We start from the raw sequence: 25,474 nt of genomic DNA, 5'->3' as shown, positions 1-25,474 counted from the left end.
TCTTTGTTCGTGGGCAAACTTACAAAATCTGCAGGGGATCAAATAATTATTTTTGCCACTGTATTTGGTAAGGAGATTTGGACTCCTTTGGTGGCGGATCTTCTTTTAAAATATCCCCTGGATTGCATCACAAGAGACGTTTTAATCATTAAGACTTTTATTTTTTATTATTATTTCAAATGTTTATCACTACTGGGTGAGGTCAAGAATTAAACTTAGAGGCTGTCATTGCTGTCTTCTTTCTGAAAATGCTAGTTGCCTGGCTGTGACACTGACTCCTTTGCTTTTAATAGTTTGAGTTACTGACCTGGAACAAAGGTAGAGATAAGGACTTCAGTTTTATTTCCACCTTTCCTGATCCCTAAACTTTGGATGTCAGGGACTGAAAAATGTCTGTCAGGGCTCCCGGGTATGACCAGAGGTGTGTGACTGACGCAGGGAAACGCAGACTTCAGATATGTTATAAACAATATAATTTATTAACACTAACAATACAAACATAAACGCAGTGCAATACTAAAACATAACACAGTGCAAACGAACCAAACCAACCACCCACAGATAACAGTACATACAATGCAAGCGTCGTCAGGCAGGCCGGGTCAATATCAATCGGGCAGGTAGGTACAGGGGGAGCAAGCGGAGAATGGTCGGGGTCACAAGCCAGGTTCAGCAGGTAGCGGGCAGCGTGGTGCAGAGGGTCAGGCAGAGGGATGGTCAGGAACGAGCCGGGGTCAGAGCAGGAGAAGTCAGCAGAGGTCAGATCAGGCAGGGTCAGCAACAAGACAGGAACAGGAACAGGATGCAGGAACAGGATACAGGACCCAGGAAAAACACACACCAAGGCAGAGTCTGCAGGTCTGGCCATCCCTTAAATACACCAGTATAATCAGTTCCAGGTGTTTGACTGGCTGCAAGGTTGAGTCTCTGATTGCTGGGAGCACCCGCTGGCCAGCCCTGGTACTGCAGCTCATAAGGCAGGTGAGTCCCACCATTGCTGGCCAGTCCATTCCTGACAGTACCCCTTCCTCAAGGAGCGGCCTCAGGACGCTCCAAACAGTCCTAGCTGGGCAAAATGTTCCACCGCCCGGGTCTGGTAACTGGCGGGATATCAAAGACTGGCACACCGGGCAGGACACCGGGCAGGACACCGGGCAGCGGCACAACGGGCAGGACTCCGAGCAGCAGGCCCCCAGGCGGAGCAACAGGCATCGGGCCCCCAGACGGGGCGACAGGCATCGGGCCCCCAGACGGAGCGACAGGCATCGGGCCCCCAGACGGAGCGGCGGGCGCCGGGCCCCCAGGAGGGGCGACAGGCATCGGGCCCCCAGGCAGGGCGACAGGCATCGGGCCCCCAGGCGGGGCGACAGGCATCGGGCCCCCAGGCGGAGCGGCGGGCGCCGGACTCCCAGGCGGAGCGACAGGTCTCGGGCCCCCAGGCAGAGCGGCGGGCGCCGGACCCCCAGGCGGAGCGACAGGTCTCGGGCCCCCAGGCGGGGCGGCGGGCGCCGGACCCCCAGGCGGAGCGACAGGTCTCGGGCCCCCAGGCGGGGCGGCGGGCGCCGGACCCCCAGGCGGAGCGACAGGTCTCGGGCCCCCAGGCGGGGCGGCGGGCGCCGGACCCCCAGGTGGAGCGACAGGTCTCGGGCCCCCAGGTGGAGCGGCAGGTCTCGGGCCCCCAGGTGGAGCGGCGGGCGCCGGACCCCCAGGCGGAGCGACAGGCACCGGGTCACCGGGCACGACAGTGGGCTCAGTGGCATGACCGCTGGCACTGGGTCAGACAATGGATCGTCTGGCTGGACAGCGGGCATCGGGTCACCAGGCATCAGGTCATTTGGCTCGACAGCGGGCACCGCGTCATCTGGCAAGGCAGTGGGCTCCGAGTCAACTGGCATGACCGCAGGCACTGGGTCAGACATTGGATCGTCTGGCTGGACAGCGGGCATCGGGTCACCAGGCATCAGGTCATTTGGCTCAACAGCGGGCACCGTGTCATTTGGCAAGGCAGTGGGCTCCGAGTCAACTGGTATGACCGCGGGCACTGGGTCAGACATTGGATCGTCTGGCTGGACAGCGGGCATCGGGTCACCAGGCATCAGGTCATTTGGCTCAACAGCGGGCACCGCGTCATCTGGCAAGAAAGTGGGCACCAAGTCACCAGGCACGACAGTGGGCTCTGACTCAATTGGCACGACAGCGGGCACCGGGTCATCAGGTACCGGATTGTCTGGCTCGACAGCGGGCATCGGGTCACCAGGTATGACAGCGGGCACTAAGTCACCAGGCATCAGGTCATTTGGCTTGCCAGCGGGCACCGCGTCATCTGGCAAGGCAGTGGGCACCGGGTCACCAGGCATTGGATCGTCTGACTCGACAGCGGGCATCGGGTCACCAGGTATGACAGCGGGCACTGGGTCACCAGGCATCAGGTCATTTGGCTCGCCAGCGGGCACCGCGTCATCTGGCAAGGCAGTGGGCACCGAGTCACCAGGCACGACAGCGGGCTCTGAGTCAACTGGCACGACAGCGGGCACCGGATCAGGTACCGGATCGTCTGGATCAACAGCGGGCATCAAGTCAACTGGCCTAATAGGATCATCAGGCTGGATCAGTGCATCAGGCTGAGTAGAGGCATCAGGCTGAGTAGAGGCTTCAGGCTGAGTAGAGGCTTCAGGCTGAGTAGAGGCTTCAGGCTGAGTAGAGGCTTCAGGCTGAGTAGAGGCTTCAGGCTGGGTAGAGGCATCAGGCTGGGTACAGGCTTCAGGCTGAGTAGAGGCTTCAGGCTGAGTAGAGGCTTCAGGCTGAACCACGGAAGGCAGGTTCTCAGACGGCAGGCTCACCGGTTTGGATACTGGCAGGATGGTATTGGTTGGAAAGCATTTTCGCTTTTTTCTGGTTTTAACTACTGGGGCACTGCAAGTAAACACAGGTCTGCAAACGAATGGAGCAGCTGGAGACAGAGAAGAACTGGAGGATGGAACAGAGGAGGGAGCAGTTGCTACAGAGGGCTTTTTTACAGGGTTAAAGGCAGGATAGGTGCAGCGAGTGGGAACAGGGTACTGACATGCAGTAGATAGCAGGGCAGGAGGAGCTGTTGGGAATGCAGGAATAGAGCTTTGAGGAAATAGATTAGAAGCAGGACTGGGTTTTTGCAAGCTGACTAAGGCTGGGTGCAACAAATCTGTCCATGTCTGCAGTATGGGTTGAACAAAGCTGAGCTTACACAAAGCCTGTCTGACCAAAAATTGCACTGCGTTTATACAATCTCTTAGTATCTGTGGTGAACATGCAGCATAATGCTCCAGAAAGTAATCCACATCATCCTCTGATAACCATAACAGGGACTCTACCTGGTCGGCACTAAATGGCGGCAAAAATTCATCCCTGCATTCGAGGGTACCAGATGAAACCAACTCCGCACAAACCTGAATCAATGGCTGCACCTCAGAGAATTCTGTGCCCTGATCTACTAGAACATGAGCGAGCCGTATACATTCTAGTATTTCATCCCGGGGATACTTCTTCAGAGTCTGATAAGCATATTCTCTGTCATCAAACACTAGCAGATATAAATACACAACCTCATCCAGATCCATCCTTCCCATCAACAAACCAAGATGGCTTCCCTGTGCAGCCACTTCTGGTCAGGATTGGCCTTGGTGTAATGTCAGGGCTCCCGGGTATGACCAGAGGTGTGTGACTGACGCAGGGAAACGCAGACTTCAGATAAGTTATAAACAATATAATTTATTAACACTAACAATACAAACATAAACGCAGTGCAATACTAAAACATAACACAGTGCAAACGAACCAAACCAAACCACCCACAGATAACAGTACATACAATGCAAGCAGGCAGTCCGGGTCAATATCAATCGGGCAGGTAGGTACAGGGGGAGCAAGCGGAGAATGGTCGGGGTCACAAGCCAGGTTCAGCAGGTAGCGGGCAGCGTGGTACAGAGGGTCAGGCAGAGGGATGGTCAGGAACGAGCTGGGGTCAGAGCAGGAGAAGTCAGCAGAGGTCAGATCAGGCAGGGTCAGCAACAAGACAGGAACAGAAACAGGATGCAGGAACAGGATACAGGGCCCAGGAAAAACACACACCAAGGCAGAGTCTGCAGGTCTGGCCATCCCTTAAATACACCAGTATAATCGGTTCCAGGTGTTTGACTGGCTGCAAGGTTGAGTCTCTGATTGCTGGGAGCACCCGCTGGCCAGCCCTGGTACTGCAGCTCATAAGGCAGGTGAGTCCCACCATTGCTGGCCAGTCCATTCCTGACAATGTCCGTATAACTAGCATTATTACAGGGCTCCATTTTTCTCTTTTGATAGCTTTACTCTAAAGAAAGCCATAGATGTTACATCTATTTACATAGATGATGACTGACTGCCATTGCTGAAGATGCTAGTTACCTGCCCACAGTACCAGCTGGGTCCATCACCTGAAAGGAGCATGCAGCAAGCAAAGCCAGGCCAAACAGAAACCTGATCTGCATACTTGTGTCAAGTGTGTAACTTAGAAACTATTGAAATTGATGGATTAGCATGACAACCAGGCAATAAACATTTTGAGAAAAAGAGGTTTAGTAATGACAAACATCTCTCATTTATCTTCCAAATGTTGACCTAGTAGGCCTGGTGGCTTTCCATAAATCTGGCTGGTACATTCATCCTATTAAAGGACTTACTGTATTTTGCTTTACTTAAGCAAAAGGTATCATCCTAACAGGCATAGTATTTTAATGAATTGATTAAGGAAAATCATGTTGCTGAAGGCTACAATCATCACCAGTATTTCCAGTATTTAACAAGCCAGAGTACTATTATCAGGACATAGGATATTGAAAGGAAATTAAATAAAAATGGAATTACAATAGAACTATAGATAACCTTTTTTTTCCATTTTGGATAGAGCAAGGGAGGGTTATAACCCCTGTCAGATTTTTTTCACCAACTGTGTCCCATTGCAGAGACTTCCCTTCACTTGCTGTCCCATAGCAGAAAGTTAAAGGAAATTACTGAAAATTAAAGAAATTCCTTGGGGACCCCCAGGTCACCAGAACTAGTGTCCTCGTTGGAAGATTTTTTCCCCCTATTACTTTTCTGGGGACAACCCAAAATTTGGTATTTTCTTTTACTTTCACTTTCAGTAACAATGTTAAAAAGGAGAAATAGAGGGAGTGAGTCTTAAGGAGGACACAGACAGAAATAAAAACTGACAGTGGTTCTAATCCCTCGCCACTCTGTCCACAACTAAAAAAAGTTTAGCCTTTAGTTTTACTTTAAGGATTCAACAGAACTAAATGATAGCTTATGCAGCCAGTGTTTAAGGTAACTGCAACATTAAATAATCATTTCTGCTGTCCTTTTTTATTGTTGATATCATGACTTAATAAATGAACTGTGGAAGTATAAGTAATTGTCACAGTTTTGTCAAGCTTTCTCTTGTAGCTATTGCATTTCACATTTTCCGAACTCTGGAGGTGAATCGGCTTATGGGGACCCTTTTGGAACAACCCACCATGTACGCAGACTTTGAATTCTTGGCCTTTTGGCAGACACAATATAACAACATGAATGCAGTTAATCTGTTCTTTGCTTGGATTAAAGTGAGTATACAATATTTATGGTGGTAGACAGGTGATCAACTACACTTTGAATTTAGTTGTGTTATGAAAGTTCCATTTTGCATTTATAAAAGTAGAAATGGCAGAAACTCAATACATTGCAGATGATGTAGAAATAATGCAGACAGAAGGGGTGGTATGGCCTATAAGTAAAAAGCTAATAAATAATTTAGTTGACTTTTACATGCCATTGTATTAAATATGGAGACTTGTAGATTAGATACTAGATCTAAATCTGGATGTCACTGTATTCACTAAACCTCATTGTTTAATACACTGTACCACTATCCCCTCCCTCCTAGATTGTAAGCTCCAAGGAGCAGGGCTCCCAAACCCCTCGTGTATTGTATTGTTACTGTATTGTTTCATGTACTGTCTCCCACTATAATGTACAGCGCTGAGCAAACTTTTTGGTGCTATATAAATACTGTATAATAATAATAATGGAATAGGGTATATGCTAATAATAATGGCCCAATATGTCTGAGCCCCATGTATATATGTCTATACAGTTGTGTTCAAAATAATAGCAGTGTGTTGAAAAAAGTGAATAAAGCTCAAAATCCTTCTAATAGCTTTTATTTCCATACACACAAATGCATTGGGAACACTACACATTCTATTCCAAATCAAAACATGAAGAAAAATAGATCAAATTTGTGTTGTTCCTCTAAAAAAATGGAAGAAAAGTGAATATTAGACTGTTCAAAAAAAATAGCAGTGTTTGTATTCTTCTTTACAAACTCAAACATTCACTATATAAACTGAAAAATGTTTGAAGATTTTGCTACCCTTTGAATCAATTAATATTTAGTTGTATAAGCACTGTTTCTGAGAACTGCTGTACATCTGTGTTGCATGGAGTCAACCAACTTCTGGCACCTGTGAACAGGTATTCCAGCCCAGGATGATTGGACTACATTCCACAGTTCTTCTCTATTTCTTGGTTTTGCCTCAGAAACTGTATTTTTGATGTCACCCCACAAGTTTTCTATTGGATTAAGATCCGGGGATTGGGCTGGCCACTCCATAACGTCAATCTTGTTGGTCTAGTACCAAGATGTTGCACGTTTACTGGTGTGTTTGGGGTCGTTGTCTTGTTGGAACACCCATTTCAAGAGCATTTCCTCTTCAGCATAAGGCAGCATGACCTCTTCAAGTATTCTGATGTATTCAAACTGATCCATGATCCCTGGTATGCGATAAATAGGCCCAACACCGTAGTATGAGAAACATCCCCATATCATGATGCTTGCGCAACCATGCTTCACTGTCTTCACAGTGTACTGTGGCTTGAATTCAGTGTTTGGGGGTCGTCTGACAAACTGTTTCCGGCCACTAGACCAAAAAAGAACAATCTTACTTTCATCAGTCCACAAAATGTTGCGCCATTTCTCTTTAGGCCAGTCAATGTGCTCTTTGGCAAATTGTAACCTCTTCAGCACATGTCTTTTTTTCAACAGTGGGACTTTGCGGGGGCTTCTTGCAGATAGCTTGGCTTCACATAGGCGTCTTCTAATTGTAACAGTACTCACAGGTAACTTTAGACCTTCTTTGATCTTCCTGGAGCTGATTGTTGGCTGAGTCCTTGCCATTTTGGCTATTCTTCTATCCATTCAAATGGTAGTTTTTCGCTTTCTTCCATGTCTTTCAGGTTTTGGTCGCCATTTTAAAGCATTTGCGATAATTTTAGCTGAGCAGCCTATCATTTTCTGCACTTCTTTATATGTTTTCCCCTCTCCAATCAACTTTTTAATCAAGGTACGCTGTTTTTCTGAACAATGTCTGGAACGACCCATTGTCCTCAGAATTTCAGAGAGAAATGTACTGTAACCAGCATGTACAACATTTGCTGCCTTCCCTCCTTAAATAAGGGCAATAATTGCCACCTGTTTTTCAAAGAATGAATGACCTCACTAATAGAACTCCACACTGCTATTATTTTGAACATGCCCCTTTCAATTAGTGATTCAATTACACAGAATCAGCAGCATGCATGTCATGACTGTTGGGTCTGTTGGATTTTTATTACTCTATTACACCTGCTAGTAAATTATTTGCCATGTAAAAATATAATTTCTACCAAAAACAGTGATTGATCAGGTTAGTGATGTCTGGCTGCTATTATTTTGAACACAACTGTACATATATATATATATATATATATATATATATATATATACACACACACACACTCATATATACATACATACACACATATACAACTTGCGGACGAGCAGACACTCAAGACATACCCATGCGTCACAGCCTATTTCTGGGTGTGCGCCCATCCCCTGGCTTATCCCCACCTACCAGCTTACCCTCACTTTCATTTGCTGCAGGAGCAGTTCATCAGCTGGTCCCAGCCAATGATTTTTGCTTGGGACCCTGCTGATCTCCTGCAGCAAATGAAGAAGCAGTTCTATGCCTGTATTTGTAAATACAGGCAAGGATCTAGCTGGTTCATCTCTTCCTGGACCCTTTTCTGTAAAGGAAGAGAAGAAAACACCATACAGTAAGTTAAAGCAGCACACTTTGCATCCACACACATTAGCTAGGCACATTTAACCCCTTGATTGCCCTCATTAACTCTTTGATCACCCGTCACCCAGCCGGTGCCAATAGTACTGTGTCAGTTTACATAATTTTTTTCACTCATCACTGTATTTCTGCCACTAGTGACATCTGATAGCATCAGGGTCAGTTAGTGTCCCTTGTAGCCAGGGTAATCTTGCGTTAGATTTCCTGCACACTATCGCACTCACACTCTAGGGTGGTGATCACCTCCATTGCTAGTATGGTGTTTTTACAGATTAATATATTGAACACAAACATAACTATACTAGTGTGCCCTTAGTATAGTGTCCCCCCAAAATGCAGTGTTAGCAGGATCAGCCCAGTTTGCTGCCAGCACTTAGTTTAGCTTTCCCACCACCCTCCCAACAAGTACAGTGTCAGTAGATCACAATTACCTGATACATTGTACAGAAAACCGCAGTGTTAGAAAGATCAGGCCTGATCTCTGCTAGCATTAGCAGGTGAATTTTATTTGTAACAGTCCAAGCAGTCCCTGACTGCCAGGAGCTCTTTTTCCCCATGAGTCTCACTAGGTACCTTTAACTTTATTGCCCAAAATGCCCCCACACTAGTGAAGAGGCTTACAGGATTCTGAGCATGTCAGATGAGAGCGAAAGGGAAGCCTCTATAAAAAAACAGTAAATTTAACAACTGCCCTAAATTCTTTTTAGCTTTTTTTCACAGAAGATCAGTACCAATTGATTGTGGGCTAAAGCAATATATGCGTACAACAATACATCGCTGCCCACCCAAATTCAACTCTTGCCAGACAATTCACGTGGAAACCTATTATAGTTTCCAAATGTAAAATTTTTTTGAGCCTAACCCTTAACCTGGGCATTACAAAAAATAATGAATTGCAGTCATATTGATCTACAGACCTGATTCAGCATATGCTCGTGTTCAGGCATAGATATGAGACGATAATGCGTTTCAAGTATTTTAGTGATAACACACTCTGTCATCCTGTCTGTCTTTTTGTTTTAATAAGTTAATTTTATATTGCTACTGTGTTTTAATATTTGCTTTGCAGGAATGCCAATCAGCTGCAGCATTGACCTGTTTATTCTGACAGCAATAGGGTGTTGTTCTCAGAATAAATATGTCAGTACTTGCAATGCTGCAGGAGGAGATTTCTCATCTGCAGTTTCAAAAAAATAACAACTTATATGCCCAAGCATGAGGGCCGTGGGGTGGTCAGTTGGCGGATCACTCCTATGCTTTGGCATACACTTTTTTCACTTTTTTTGGCAGAGGTTTCTTCATCCACATCAATCATTCTGAACAGAGGAATCTGTTAGGTTCTTTTGGTTTAGCCCACGGTCTGTATGAAAAGAGAACATTACATGTATGCCCAACACACACCAGCAACATACAGACTAGACTGCCAAAAAGTATCCCCATACTCTGGAGAAGTAGAAGAATGTGTTTTGGGGTGTAATTGCACATATATACATGGCATGTGTGAGAAATATCTAGTTGAAATGACAACTTTGGTTTGAAAACAAAAAGTTACATTTTCCAAAGAAAATCTTCCATGCACTCAGCATGCCTCTCAGCAAATACCTTGGAGTGTCTACGTTCTAAGAAGGGGTCATTTGGGGGAGGGGAGTGTACTATCCTGGCATTTCAGGGCCTCCAAAACTGTGATAGGTAGTCAGGAATTTAGTGAATTTTGGCTTTTGAAAGACTGAAGGTGGTTTTTTTTTGGACCCTATACGCAGCTAGGCCCCCAAAAAGTCTCACATGTGGCATCCCCATATTTGGGAGAAGTAGGAGAATGTGTTCTGGTGTGTAATTCAACATACACCCATGGCATGTGTGAGAAATATTTTATTAAAGTGACAACTTTGTGTGAACTTTGTAAAAACTTATGACAAAAAATAAAATCTTCCATGGGCTTAACATGCCTCTCAGCAAATTTTCTGGGGTGTCTACTAATTCCAGTATATATACCATAGTTTGTAGATGCTATAACTTTCACACAAACCACTATACACTTACTGAGATTTTTTTTTTTACCAAAAACACATAGCAGAATACATTTTGGCCTAAAGTTATGACAAAATGGATATTTTTTATAACAAAAAGTAGAAAATATAGTTTTTCAAAATGTTCGGTCTTTTTTCATTTATACGATAAAAAATAAAAACCTAGTGATGATCAAATACCACCAAAAGAAAGCTCTATTTGTGTGAACAAAAAATATATCTCCTTTGGGTACAGCATTGCATTACCACGCAATTACCAGTTAAAGTTATGCAGTGCTGAATATCAAAAAATGGCCTGATCATGAAAGGGGTAAAACCTTTTTTTGGCTAATTAAGAACTATGAGATTGTAAACATTAAATCCCAACTCCAAGATTCTTCTCTGGTCATTTAAGTCCTATCCAGGGACGGACTGACAACTCATGGGGCCCCTGTGTCCTTGCCCAAACTCAAAAAAGCCTATGAAAAAGGTACCAGGGGCATCTCATGGGGCCCCCTACTGACCTCGGGCCCTCGGGCAGTGCCCGAGTTTCCAAATGGTCAGTCCGCCCCTGGTCCTATTCCTCTTCTTGTCTTCAGATGTGAATAGTCCTGAATGTTGCTCATGTGTTTTATGTCAGTGCAATTCTCTCCAGCATTCTCCAGGCAGTCAAGGCTGGATTGATATGCCCCCGGGGGGAGGGGGGAGTCTATGGACTCCCAGGAAGCCAGAAAGTAGGTTGAATGATGCAGGCTTTCATTAAACCCAGAAGAGGTACCCAGGCTTCAGGATGGTGAGGAGTACTGCAGTGAAAGCTAATGGTTTTTTAAGTAAAAAACTTCATAAATTAATATTTTGGAAGTTGGGCCTTTAGATAGATTAACAAGATCATTGATATTCAGCTGAGTTCACTGATATCTATTTCCAAATACAAAAAACACCCCCAAAAACATTTATAGATCCCTTCAACCATTCCATGCTCTATGTATGCTGAGAATTGTTTGTAGCATTTACCTTGTGGTTCCAAATACTTAATGAATGCTGTAAGGCTTTAGGCACTTTCAGTCAGCTTTTATGAATGAGCCACATACATTCTTATTAGAACTTACATTATTTTCTTTCAGATATTTAAGTACATTAGCTTCAATAAGACAATGACACAACTTTCGTCCACTCTTGCCCGCTGTGCTAAGGATATTCTTGGCTTTGCAATCATGTTCTTCATAGTGTTTTTTGCCTATGCCCAGCTTGGATATCTTCTCTTTGGCACACAAGTGGAAACGTTTAGCACGTTTGTAAAGTGCATGTAAGTTTAAGCTTTAGTTATGTTTCAAATGTATTGTAGTCATCTTTGGATATAGTCTGCTCAGGCATAAATCGATTTCAACATTTCTCTTTTTCAGATTTACCCAGTTCCGAATCATTTTAGGAGATTTTGACTATGACGCTATTGACAATGCTAACAGAATTTTGGGACCAATTTATTTTGTAACCTATGTATTCTTTGTCTTCTTTGTACTATTGGTAAGACTGTACAAATTTGTAAATGAATAAATAATCAATTGCTCTAGCTAAATAGCAAAGGAAGAAGATTGTGGTTTGAGGGAAAGGGTGGCAGATTAGGATCTGACTGAGGACAGAAGAGACAAGACACGGGGCAATTCATACTGAGGGGTAGATGGAAATAGGAGCAGCATTTGATCATTGTTCACTGAGAGCAGCATATAGTCATGGTCAACTGAGTCAAATTTGATCAGGGAGAAGTAAGAGTTGGAGCTGATTGTGTACCACCGGGAGAGGAGACAAAGTAAAGAGCATCCAGGTATAGGGAGGGTGAAGAATGGAAGTTTAATGTAAACTGAATGGTGGGGTATGAACCATAAGCTGATCATGGCTGGGGAAGAAGTAAAACAGACAGCGATCATGGCTGTAAGAGGGAAGGCAAGATATAGTGGGATGTGATCATGGTGGAGAAGAAAAGCATAGTGAAGGCTGTTTGTAATGAAGGAGGAAGGTAGAATGGAAGTTTATTGTGGTGGAGGCAGAGTGGGAACAGCCTTTGGGCAGGGGTGGGGAAAGTGGAAGGTGATCATGGCAGTTTATAAAGCTGAATGTTTTGTTGGTCGATTTTAGTAATGTCCAAAAAACCTATTTCTGGGTTATTTATGAACTGATATTCCTCACATCAATTACATTGAACCACGGGTAAAATCACATTCAGTCAGCTGTTTTAAATGTGTCATGACTAGTACTGTATCTTCTTTTATATACTGTATATACAGTAGATATGAAGGTCCTAGCACAAGCAAGCTTTCTAATTAAATAAGTTTATATTTAAAACTTTGGTATGGCTACTTTAGGGGACCAAGTTAATCAGAAAAGGTTTTTGCACTGGAAATTACATCTCTGATAACGTACTGAGAGATGTTAGTGGTATAATATTTCTTACAACCCTGGGATTCAGTAAGCATTGAAAGCAGAAACAAGTGTATCACAAAAATTTAGTAAAATAAATGTGTTATTTTTTTTATTCTGTAGAACATGTTTTTGGCCATCATCAATGACACCTACTCAGAGGTCAAAGAGGAACTTTCGAACCAGAAGAATGAGCTACAGTTTTCTGACATTCTAAAGCAGGTGACTGCAATTACAAAACCTTAAAGCGGAACATTACCCATAACAACTTGATAGAAAATAATATTCTTTAGCAAGCAACATACATTCCACGTGAATAATTTTGCTACCAAAATGAGTGTGTGCTGTAAATTGCCTCCAGCATTGTTGCTGTTTTCTCTTGCTAGAGACTGCCATTTTGCTGAAGCTCGGAGCCCCTAAACAGAAGAAAATCATAAAGCAGAACTAAACCCATCGATATAATGGTTTAAAAAAACAGTTGCATTCCTGGAATGCTGTGATTGCTGTCACATTTGGTTGTGTCCTCAACCAAACTGTCAAACTATCAAATGGCTGGTGTCATAACTGATCATGTGTGCAGCACCATGGCAGTTGTAGATCAAACAAAAGCAGCTTCCTTGGCTGTAAAGGATAAGAGGGTTTAATACAGATTTAAAACTGTCAGCAGATCGGCCTCTACAAATTTGCCAGTGCCTAAAAATGGAGAGCAACTGAGCAGAGCAGGGTGAGACAGTTTATTACTGGATTTTAAACAGTATAGGCACTTTTTTTTACGTTTTGCATAGCTATACCTGCAAAAGGGGCAATCTTGACGTGACCTACAAGGACATAAAGTGATATTAAAGGCTTAAATAAAAAAATAAAAAAAATGAACAACCACATCATATTTACCTGCTTTCTACAGTGGTTGTGCACAGAGCAGCCCAGATCCTCCTCTTCTCGGGTCCCCCGCCGGTGCTCCTGGCCCCTTACTCCTGTCGGACCAAAGGCTCTCACTGCTGTCTCAGACAATGAGAAGAGGGAGTCCCGGAACTGCTGAGACTTCAGTGTACATCGCTGGATCGAGAGAGGGCTTAGATAAGTCTTAGGGGAGCTGCTGCACACAGAAGGTTTTTTACCTTCATGCATAGAATGGATGAAGGTATAAAACCTTCAGCCTTTACAACCACTTTAATTGTCGGATTAAAGTTCCACTTTAAGTCAACAGCAATTTTTCACAATGAAAATTCTTGAATGTCAAAGGACTTGTGTACATGTGCATTTGTCAGAGACAGAACTGTTTTTTCCATATATATGTCAATAAAAAAGCGGAATGAAGAAAGCCAGAAGGAACGCTGATGCATCTCCCATTGTTTTATATACACTCAAAAGCAATATTTCCTTTTACATAAGCCCACAGGCATGTGTATGTGCAATTTCTGACTATTTCCAAAATTTCAAAACCGCAACCTTTTACTAGTAATTGTTATTTTTATGTTTGTCAAGATTTTGATGAGTTTGATAAATGAGTTATATATAAAAGATATGTGTATCTTACATCCTATATTTAGGGTTACAAGAAGACAATGATGAGGCTTAAGCTAAAGAAAGAACGAATTTCAGATGTGCAGAAAGCATTACAGAATGGTTCTAAAGAAGTGACTTTCGAAGAGTTTAAGAACAGTCTAAAAGAGTGAGTGGTAAAAATATTACAGAGATAGGGACCTTTGTAACAACGCATACTGTATAACAGGGTTTCTAGTGTATCACTGACTCCCAAGAAAAAGATGTTCATCATAAGGCTGGGTACATATGCAAAGTTATACAAAATCTCAATGATATAGGACAGGAACCTATCTGTCCTCTATGTGATGTGAAAAAAAATGTAATAAATTTACACCCAAGCACTTAACCCCCCCCCCCAAGCTCACACACACACGTAAACACATGCTTCGGGTCTCCGATGCGTGAAAGCGTTGAGTGCATTACCATGCCACGCAAGACAGAGCGAGAGCAATAATTCTAGGTCCATTATGGCTAACTTTGAAGGATAGGTTCACTTTTATAACATGTTACACCCTGAATATGGAATAAATCAGAAAAAAGGTCAGCGCTAATCCAAAAAAAAAAGAGAAATGGATCAAGCTGCATGCAATGGATGTAGAGATACCAAAATCCTAAAGTGCTAAAAACAGAAATTGCAGCGCTCAAACAATCCAAAAATATAGTGTATCCACATAAACATGAACTAAATAATGTGCAACAATATAAAATATCATACACAAAAATGAAAGTCCAATAGTGCTTTGCTGAATAATTGTAGACTATGGTATAATGAGCTATATAGTCCCACTGTCCAAGGAATCTTCACCCAGTGATCCAGGACAATCAAGAGTGTCACATCCACCAATAACTGAAATGAAAACTCACTAAAACATGTTGCTGTCTAGAAATAGAACAGCGATATACGCTTGTATAATGATAAACTCCCAAGATGCGATCCTCTAATACATTTCTGATATCAAACTAGAGTGCATGTACTGACATCTGGTGGAACGCGCTATGAGCAGGACAATTTTCCTGATGTATTGGAGGATCGCATATTGAGAGTTTATCATTATACAAGTGTATATTGCTGTTCTATTTCTAAACATCAACATGTTTTAGTGAGTTTTCATTTCAGTTATTGGTGGATGTGCCACTCTTGATTGTTCTGGATCACTGGGTGAAGATTCCTTACAGTTGACAGTGGGACTATATAGCGCATTATACCATAGTCTACAACTCTTCAGCAAAGCACTATTGGACTTTTATGTTATAAAAGGTGAACTTATCCTGCACATATGTCAAATGCTGCAGAGTCTGTCTGCGTGACAGACATTCCAGGAGGTAGTTCAAGGGATCTCACGCAAAAGTGTCTTAAATTATTTTTTTTTTGCAAGTTGTAAGAGGGAGGGGGGAGAAGGTAGGAGAGACAACCTTATAAAGAGTTGTGAAGGTCCATTTCAAGAAAGTTTGGTTTGGGTACAGTGTGGAAGATTTTGTGACCTAACAAGGACATCTTTTCACAGGATGGGTCATGATGATCATGAAATTACAACAGCCTTTTCCAGATTTGACCAGGATGGTAACCGGGTTCTTGATGAAGAAGAACAGAAGGAAATGAGAAACATTCTGGAGGAAAAGAGAGTAAGCAAACAAAACTAACCAAGTACTAGGAAATTACAGTGCACACTGTTTAAGTGTATCTCAATGGCCATGAACAATATATTTTAGTTTTAAAGGATACGTTTGCCTTTTGGGAAAAATAATAAATGCACATATTTTTGTAGGGAAAAAAGTTAATGTATTATTTTTTCCCAAAGGAGCCTGGAAAGCATTGTAACCCTGATCAGTGGATCAGAAATGCAATGCCAGATTCCTGTAGACAGGGCTTGTGAATGAACTACGAGGACACTCATCAGCAACCCTTCAGTCCATTCAGAACTACAGGCCTTCAGACGCAATGGCTGATGGTAGTTGTACTTTAGGCATTCACAGGAAACTGTGAATGAATGAGGTGGCCGTGTGGGTCGAGCCTCACACCGCAATGTTACTTTTAAATAGTGCAGCACTGTGGCTAAATGGTTAGCACTTTGCTTGGCAGCACTGGGGTCTTTGGTTCAAATCCCAGCCATGGCACCACCTGCCTGGAATCTGCATGTTCTCCCTGTGTCTGCGTGGGTTTCCTCCGGGTACTCCAGTTTCCTCCCACACTCCAAAGGCAAGCTAGTAGGCTATTTGGATCCTGTCTAAATTGTATGCTCCTTGAGGGTTAGGGACTGATGTGAATGTACAATACATACAGTATATATATATATATATATATATATATATGAGTGCTGTGTAAATTGATGGTGCTATATAAGTACCTGTAATAATAAAAAAAGATAGTGACAGTGGGCGCCGGGAGATGATCCCCACGTTCCCTGTCACAGGGAGGGGGGGGCGGGAGAGGGTCTGAAGCTGCAGCTGCTGGAACGTTACATGCTCCACTCTAAATACGGGTGGAACATGTAACATGTTCCAAAAGGTGAGCTTATTCTTTATAGCCAACACAAAACAGGTATGTCACATGCAGGGGTGAGAGATATTCTCTATTGACTTGTATTAACCAGCAAACATTGTCAGAAGATTTCTGGTTTCTCCCCCTTAAACTCTCAAGCTCATTCTTCCCACTACATTCTCTGTAACATCAGTATCAAATGGAGAGAGACACTTTCATAATTACCATAGAAGGTGGGTAGTCCTGTGAAGATCAGAACTGATCTCTTCAGAGTACCTAAGAAATGCAATACTCTGATGATTTACCCTGATAGCATTTACCAAAAGAGTCAACTGATCTTTTTAATATTCCCTCCCCACCACCAAAGAAAAATTAAAAAAATGGTCACTGTTATACAGTGCTGATCTCAGGCTGTGATAACTCTTAGAACTTGTGCTCTCTTCAAACTTCCAATCTTGCATTAAAAATACATTTATTTATAAAGAGCTGCATTGATTTGCATCTTTTATATCGGCCTGGTGTTCAACTTTAAAATGAACAGCTTCTTTAACACCATGAAAATCTGTTTACATTTCAGCTCTAATTTATTGTTGTCTAACTGTCTGACGTGGCCATGAACATTGGATGCAGGCACGCAGCTGATACTCCTGTAAAAAGAAACAGGTTCAGGGGTGCAATGAGCTCTGCTTGTTGTAATGGGCCTGTTTGTGGAAGAAATACAAACACCAGGAAACTGCTATTAAAAAGGGAATAAAAACTTCATTGTAACATGAAAGGTCAAAAATGTTATGCAAGAATAGAAACAAGGGCCACAAAATGCTGATTTTACATATGAACTTTTGTGGATGAGTCCAGTTACAAACCCACAGTGGCATCAGGAATAGGGTGATCCTTACCAAGGCAAACAGATACACCTCTAAATGTATGCTTGACCTGTATGGCAAGAACACAGTGCTGGAAAATTTGCTTTACTTTATTATTATTGTGTTGTTTTAGCTGGCCCTGAATGCTGAAATTGAGAATCTGGGAAGATCATATGGCAGCAAGGCTCTGGCTGAAGGGCTCAACTTATCAGATATAAAGAACAACCTTTCTACCAAAACCAACTGGGTGTCCCAGGAAGAATTCAACATGTATGGCACTTTCTTTAACTTTGTTTAGCAGTGGAAGTGTACAGTCAGGTCCGTAAATATTGGGACATCGACACAATTCTAACATTTTTGGCTCTTTACACCACCACAATGCATTTGAAATGAAACGAACAAGATATGCTTTAACTGCAGACTGTCAGCTTTAATTTGAGGGTATTTACATCCAAATCAGGTGAACGGTGTAGGAATTACAACAGTTTGCATATGTGCCTCCCACTTGTTAAGGGACCAAAAGTAATGGGACAGAATAATAATCATAAATCAAACTTTCACTTTTTAATACTTGGTTGCAAATCCTTTGCAGTCAATTACAGCCTGAAGTCTGGAACGCATAGACATCATCAGACACTGGGTTTCATCCCTGGTGATGCTCTGCCAGGCCTCTACTGCAACTGTCTTCAGTTCCTGCTTGTTCTTGGGGCATTTTCCCTTCATGTTTGTCTTCAGCAAGTGAAATGCATGCTCAATCGGATTCAGGTCAGGTGATTGACTTGGCCATTGCATAACATTCCACTTCTTTCCCTTAAAAAACTCTTTGGCTGCTTTTGCAGTATGCTTTGGGTCATTGTCCATCTGTACTGTGAAGCGGCATCCAATGAATTCTGAAGCATTTGGCTGAATATGAGCAGATAATATTGCCCGAAACACTTCAGAATTCATCCTGCTGCTTTTGTCAGCAGTCACATCATCAATAAATACAAGAGAACCAGTTCCATTGGCAGCCATACCCACGCCATGACACTACCACCACCATGCTTCACTGATGAGGTGGTATGCTTAGGATCATGAGCCGTTCCTTTCCTTCTCCATACTCTTCTCTTCCCATCACTCTGGTACAAGTTGATCTTGGTCTCATCTGTCCATAGGATGTTGTTCCAGAACTGTGAAGGCTTTTTAGATGTCGTTTGGCAAACTCTAATCTGGCCTTCCCGTTTTTGAGGCTCACTAATGGTTTCCATCTTGTGGTGAACCCTCTGTATTCACTCTGGTGAAGTCTTCTCTTGATTGTTGACTTTGACACACATACACCTACCTCCTGGAGAGTGTTCTTGATCTGGCCAACTGTTGTGAAGGGTGTTTTCTTCACCAGGGAAAGAATTCTTCACTCATCCACCACAGTTGTTTCCCGTGGTCTTCTGGGTCTTTTGGTGTTGCTGAGCTCTCCAGTGCGTTCCTTCTTTTTAAGAATGTTCCAAACAGTTGTTTTGGCCACGCCTAATGTTTTTGCTATCTCTCTGATGGGTTTGTTTTGTTTTTTCAGCCTAATGATGGCTTGCTTCACTGATAGTGACAGCTCTTTGGATCTCCTCTTGAGAGTTGACAGCAACAGATTCCAAATGCAAATAGCACACTTGAAATGAACTCTGGACCTTTTATCTGCTCATTGTAATTGGGATAATGAGGGAATAACACACACCTGGCTATGGAGCAGCTGAGAAGCCAATTGTCCCATTACTTTTGGTCCCTGAACAAGTGGAAAGCACATATGCAAACTGTTGTAATTCCTCCACCGTTCACCTGAATTGGATGTAAATACCCTCAAATTAAAGCTGACAGTCTGCAGTTAAAGCACATCTTGTTCATTTCATTTCAAATACATTGTGGTGGTGTATAGAGCCAAAAATGTTAGAATTGTGTTGATGTCCCAATATTTATGGACCTGACTGTATGTGCAGGTTGAAGCAAGCTTTCATATGCATGTATTATTGACTTTAGAATGATAATGTATAAATCTGATTATATTGTACCAATTAGATTAAACTAGTCAAGGACAATTACACTGTGCACAATTATTAGGCAAGTCCCATTTTTGAGAAATAATTATTGAACAACTACAGCGCTCTCGGACATCCAAAATGTTAGAAAACCTTAAACCTGAATATTTAAGAAAGTAAAAGTGAGGTTTTGGCTTTCTAAGGAGAACATCTTCCTGTGCACAATTATTATGCAACTATTAGTGTGCAGAATTATTGTGCAACTAAATTAAAAATGAAAATTTTCCCATCTCTCGTTTATTTTCATCTGCTAAAGTGAGAATAATAAAACTCAAAATTTACAAATAAACATTTAAAAAACAAAAAACACTGACCAATATAGCCACCCTTCTTACACATGCAATAAGCCTTTTATTCATGGAGTCTGTCAGTTTCTTGTTCTGTTGGTGATCAGCTTTTCTATGCAGCAGCAACCACAGCCTCCCAGACACTATCAAGAGAGGTGTACGGTTTTCCTTCACAGTAAATCTCCCATTTAAGAAGAGCCCATAAGTTCTCAATAGGGTTAAGGTCAGGTGACGAAGTGGGCTGTGTCATCATTCTTTCATCTTTAAGGCCTTTAGTGGCCAGCCACGCAGTAGAGTACTTCAATGCATGCAATGGAGCATTGTCCTGCACAAATATCATGTTCTTCTTGAAAGATGCAGACCTTTGCCTGTACCATTGCTTGAAGAAAGTGTCTTCTAAAAACTGTCAGTAGGTTTGGGAATTGATTTTGAGTCCATCTTCAACCCGAAAAGGTCCAACTAGCTCATCTTTAATAATACCAGTCCATACCAGTCCCCCACCCCTCCACCTTGCTGCCGTCTGAGTCAAAGCGGAACTCAGTACCTGTTACTGATCCAGCCACGGGCCCATCAATCTGGTCAGTCAAGAGTCGCTCATCTCATCAGTCCATAAAACCTTTGAAAAACCTGTATTCAGATATTCTTGGCCCAGTCTTACATTTCAACTTGCGGGTCTTGTTCAGTGGTGGTCAGGTTTCAGCCTTACCTTGGCCATATCTGTGCGCACTGAGCACCTTGTACTTCTGGGCACTCCAGGTAGGTTTCAGTTCTGGAATATGACAGCACTGGAGGATAATGGGTTTCTGGTAGCTTCACATTTGATTCTTCTCAGCTTTTTGCAAGTTAATCTGCTTCTTTTTTCTCAACATGTTTCTTGTTACCCTGCTGATTTGCAACAAAACATTTGATGGTTCTGTAATCACACCCCAATTTTTTAGCAATTTCAAAATTGCTGCATCCCTCTGAAAGACTTTTTACAATTTCTGACTTTTTGGAGTCAATTAAATCTCTTTTTTGGTCCATTTTGCCTGAGGAAAGGAAGCTGCCTAATAATTATGTACACCTCGATATAGGGTGTTGATCTCTTTAGGTCTCATTCATTACACAAATACACATCACTTGATATGCTTTAAGGATAAGTTCACCTTTTGTGCAAAAATAATAAATGCACATTTTTTTGCAGGTAAAAAAATGTGCATTTATTATTTTTGTCTGCAGGAGCCTGTAAAGCACTGCACCAGCAATCAACAGATCACTGGTGCGATGCAGGTCTCCTGCAGATCAGTCAGTATATCTGCTTGTCTGTATGGGATGTACAAACAAGCAGATATACTGACAGGAATATTCAATAAACTACCACGGCGTTATAGAGCGCCATGGTTGTTAATTGAAAACTACAAGCCGACAGCCGCTGAGGCTGTCAGGATTTGTAGTGCATTAATTCATGAAACTCTGTGAATGATTGACTACGCCGCGCTGTTTTCAAATCTGACAGTACGGGAACCTCTCCCCGTACTTCTGTCAAAAGGGAGGGGGAGCAGTGAGCGGCGGCTGCAGCAGTGGGAGCACGTTACATGTTCCACCCTAAAACCGGGTGGAACATGCAACATGTTCCCAAAGGTGAACTCATCCTTTAAATCCAATAAGAATTCAAGTTTATACAATTTTGGAGTTGGATAATATGCATAAAAATGATGACTTGGTCAAAATACTCACTTGCCTAATAATTGTGCACAGAGTATATGTAAGCTGCCTATTCTGACTACCTGCTTGAAATGCTTTCGGAGTGACTGACCCAAACCAGGGAAAGAGATGACATTATAGCCGAAAAAATGTGTAAAAAAAATAAAAACATTGCTAAGCAGATAAGATTTTACTGCAGAAAAGACTTTGTATGTCTTACCTGCCAGCAATGTTTTTTTTCTGAATGTACACTGAAAGATCAAGAGACTATGGAATAGAAATAGGGGCCAATCTCTACTGGGACACAGGATTGTTCCAATGCAGATTCATAGCTACAATCATGATTCACAGATAACACTGAGTGGAGCTGAAATTTAAAGCTGAGGTTTAGCTAAAAAAAAAATTCCTACTTACATGTAATGAAGAATGTCCCACAGTATGTAGACAGCTGGATCTTGTAAAAATATTCACTACAAGGATGCCTGTCCTCTTCCTTACTCTGATTTTTGGGTGCTGTAATGGCTAAGAGCTTCAGGTCTTCAGATGGTCCGATGGGATCATTCCTCCTCCTTCATTGAGAAAAATTATATCATTGATGACACTGCCTGTAACACAGTCTATAACTGGGGGAGAGAATCCTGTTACTGATCAGATTATCCTCTAGAAGTGCGATAACACATTTGTGAGGCTGCTGTAGTGCTCAGGACAGTCACATAAACATTCTGTAAGCAATCAGTGTTTAAAACGGAGACCATATCACTTCAACACAAGGTGGGCTGCTCCTAGGCACCTACATCAGCCAACCCATAGTGGGGGTGCCCCCCAACATCTAGCATGAAGTGGATTTTTTGCACTTTTTGCAAGTAAATTTTTAAGAATTTCTGAAATAAAAAAATGATAAAATTAGTACTTGACAACTGCTTTTATTAGTTACAAACAGTTGAATTAGTTTATTTTCTCAACATGTTGCAGCAGAATACTTCCTCAATTAAACTTCACCAGTTGATGATGATTGAGCATGCATTCAGTTGAGCTGCTAGCCCTTATAATACATTCTCTGTTCTGATAGCAGTCCAAGATTTGTAGACATTTGAGGATTGTAGACCTCTGCAGTCACCTAGACATTCGAAGAAAACATGGCTGCCAAAGCTGAGGAAATCCATTCATCTGATCATCATATTAAAGCAGGTTACAAGTATAGACCACTCACAGGCCTACACCAGTAGGGAATGATAAGATATTGGCTAAATGTTTTCGAACTGAATATTGAGTGGTTTGAGTAAAATAAATATTCAAGTTTAGGTACCCAGAGATATTAGAAAAAAAAAAAATCACAGTGACCTGTGTTTTACAGCTAATCTGCAAGAGCATCTGTAAAAAAAAGTGTCCTTCCCAGGGGCGGACTGACCATTTGGAAACTCGGGCACTGCCTGAGGGCCCGGGGTCAGTACGGGGCCCCTTGAGATGTCCCTGGTACCTTTTTCATAGGCTTTTTTGAGTTTGGACAAGGACACAGGGGCCCCATGATTCCCTATTGCCCGGGGGCACCATGAGTTGTCAGTCCACCCCTAGTCCTTCCTATTGCTGTTTTAAGTGTGTTGACAGATGAGAAGCAGGGCAAATCTTTTTAAATAGAAGAACCTTTGAAGATCACACATATGGGGATTATTCTGCCCTGTCATATGAACATGGGGGAAATAATAAATTTATAAATAAGCTACAAAAATGTTGGCATTGTTCAGACCCCCATTTGTTCCCATGATGGCAAAGTACAACCCCCATGTAGCTTAGCATGAGACATGCAAGGTTTGTCTAGTACCACCAAGCTCCTTGATGTGTCATCTATCACAACATACATGCGTAAGTGGAACTGATCAGCACAAAATAGATTTCAGAAAGCATAGTTGACTATATAAACAACTTTTATATCATCTAAAGATATGTTACTTATTAATGTTGGCTTTAGGAATATAATAGCCTATGTATAACCTGTATTCCAGAATTCTGAGACGGCTTCAGCAACTTGAAATGTCCATTGGTGGAATAATGAGAAAAGTTGAAACGGTAGAGATGAAACTGGAGACGATGGAAACAAACAAGATGAAACAGACAAACCTGGTAGATAATCTACAGAACAATATAGTGAAGGTGAGTTTTTGAATGTCCTGAGCTTCTACAAACACAGCTGCTCAGATAATTGTGTAACCAGAGCTATGGACTAGATAGACATCACCATACAACCTGGCACTGTGCTTTACTATTGATCAGTATAAAGCTCCTTAATTGACAATTGCATGAAGACTGTCAGTTTCTAAGCACTGCAGTTTGTTAACCACTTTCCCTCCAGAGGATTTATGCCCCTTCCTGACCAGGCCATTTTTTTGTGCGATACGGCGCTGCGCTACTTTAACTGACAATTGCACGGTCGTGCAATGCTGTACATAAATTAAATGTATGTAATTTTTTTCCCAACAAATAAAGCTTCTTTTGGTGGTGTTTGATAACCTCTGCTTTTTTTAATTTTTTTGCACTATAAACAAAAAGAGACTGGCAATTTTGAAAAAAAAAAAACCAGCAGTATTTTTTATTTTTGCTATAAAAAATATCCAATAAAAAAAAAAATCAAATTTCTTCATAAATTTAGGCCAAAATATATTCTACTGCATGTCTTTGCTAAAAAAAAAATCCCAATAAGTGTATATTAATTGGTTTACATGAAAGGTATAGCGTTTAACATTTTTTTAATACTAGTAATGGCGGCGATCAGGGATAGTGGGACTGCGGCGGGCATTCTGACACTGGGTGGGAACTAACTGCCACCGACATCCCCAGTGACACTAATATAGTGATCAGTGCTAGTAAAAAGCACTGACACTGTCCTAATGACACTGGGAAGGAAAGGGTTAACATCAGGGCCGATCAAAGGGTTGACTGTGTGTTGTGTGTGGTCTACTGTGTGCTGTGTGTGTTTTACTAGGGAGACATACTGTGCAGAGAGATACAAAACAGCATGTCCATACTGACAGAGGAGAGACCTGTGTTGTTTACACAGGTCACTCCCCTGTCAGCTTTCCCCGACGATCGCCAAATAGTGGCTGGGACCCAGTGACTGACATCTCTAGCCACCAATAGCGTCGCAGGTAGGGCGGCGCGCACCCCCTACCTGGAAATGCAAATCACATTAGCAGTATTTCTGCTATAGGGCAGAGGGCAAGTGGTTAAAGTGATTAGAAAGTTTTTGTTATTGTGATTAAAATAACAAACATGTTATATAAACCTGCTTGTTCAAAGCAGCTCTGAACCTCCTCTTCTGGGGCCTCCTGCCAGCACTTTCTGCTCCTCCTCTTCTGTGTCTGTTCCCAACGCATATGTGTGGATGGACTGTGTGCATCTATAGACACAGTACAGCTCAGCCCCACCCCCCAGGATTTGACTGACAACAGCAGGAGCTAATGGCTCACACTGCTCTCAGCCAAGCCTGTGGGAGAGGGGAGAAGAGCTGCCGCAGATGGGACATCACTGGATCGAGAGGTTATTGTAGATGTGCAGTGCAATGAGACCAGATGGTGCATGTGATCCTGCAAGAGCAGGAGCAGCAGTGTGATTGCACTTCCTTCAGGCTGAAAGGTGGAAAACAGTGCGGAGCACTCTACCTAACTGAAAACATCAACGCTTGGTGCCTCAGCCTTTACCGCAGTAAAACTAGTAGCGGCTGAAAATTCTAAAATGCGTCCAAATAATGCAATGGTATGCTAGCTCCCGGAGCCTCACCCTGACTGACTTTACTCACTTAATGAGTCTTCAGAGACAGGGCCACACCACTGGCTGTGCCACAGCTCAAGAGCAGGAAAGCACTTAGTAGCTAACCAACACAGTACACTTAGGCACCACAATGCAGTGCATGATGCCCAAAGGTCCCATTCCAGGCTAGCCCCACAATCGCCCAGTCCAGCAAGCAGGGT

The 25,474-nt window shown here is 42.5% G+C and overlaps 1 protein-coding gene across 1 annotated transcript in view; it reads left to right on the top strand.

Annotated features, from left to right (window-relative positions):
• The window catches only part of PKD2L1 (polycystin 2 like 1, transient receptor potential cation channel), an 88,028-nt gene that overhangs the window by 54,282 nt on the left and 8,272 nt on the right, over positions 1 to 25,474 (top strand). The window contains exons 7-14 of the mRNA XM_089687756.1: positions 5,442 to 5,612; positions 11,302 to 11,483; positions 11,581 to 11,701; positions 12,716 to 12,814; positions 14,143 to 14,264; positions 15,643 to 15,760; positions 17,613 to 17,749; positions 23,513 to 23,660. Coding sequence (XP_089543882.1) covers positions 5,442 to 5,612; positions 11,302 to 11,483; positions 11,581 to 11,701; positions 12,716 to 12,814; positions 14,143 to 14,264; positions 15,643 to 15,760; positions 17,613 to 17,749; positions 23,513 to 23,660 — 1,098 coding nt within the window. The remainder of the gene's footprint in view (positions 1 to 5,441; positions 5,613 to 11,301; positions 11,484 to 11,580; positions 11,702 to 12,715; positions 12,815 to 14,142; positions 14,265 to 15,642; positions 15,761 to 17,612; positions 17,750 to 23,512; positions 23,661 to 25,474) is intronic.

Source organism: Staurois parvus, unplaced genomic scaffold, assembly GCF_062004578.1.
Source record: "Staurois parvus isolate SC_StPar_1 unplaced genomic scaffold, SC_StPar_1.0 ptg000437l, whole genome shotgun sequence".
Taxonomy (NCBI): domain Eukaryota; kingdom Metazoa; phylum Chordata; class Amphibia; order Anura; family Ranidae; genus Staurois; species Staurois parvus.
This window is presented reverse-complemented; position numbering and strand designations above follow the sequence as displayed.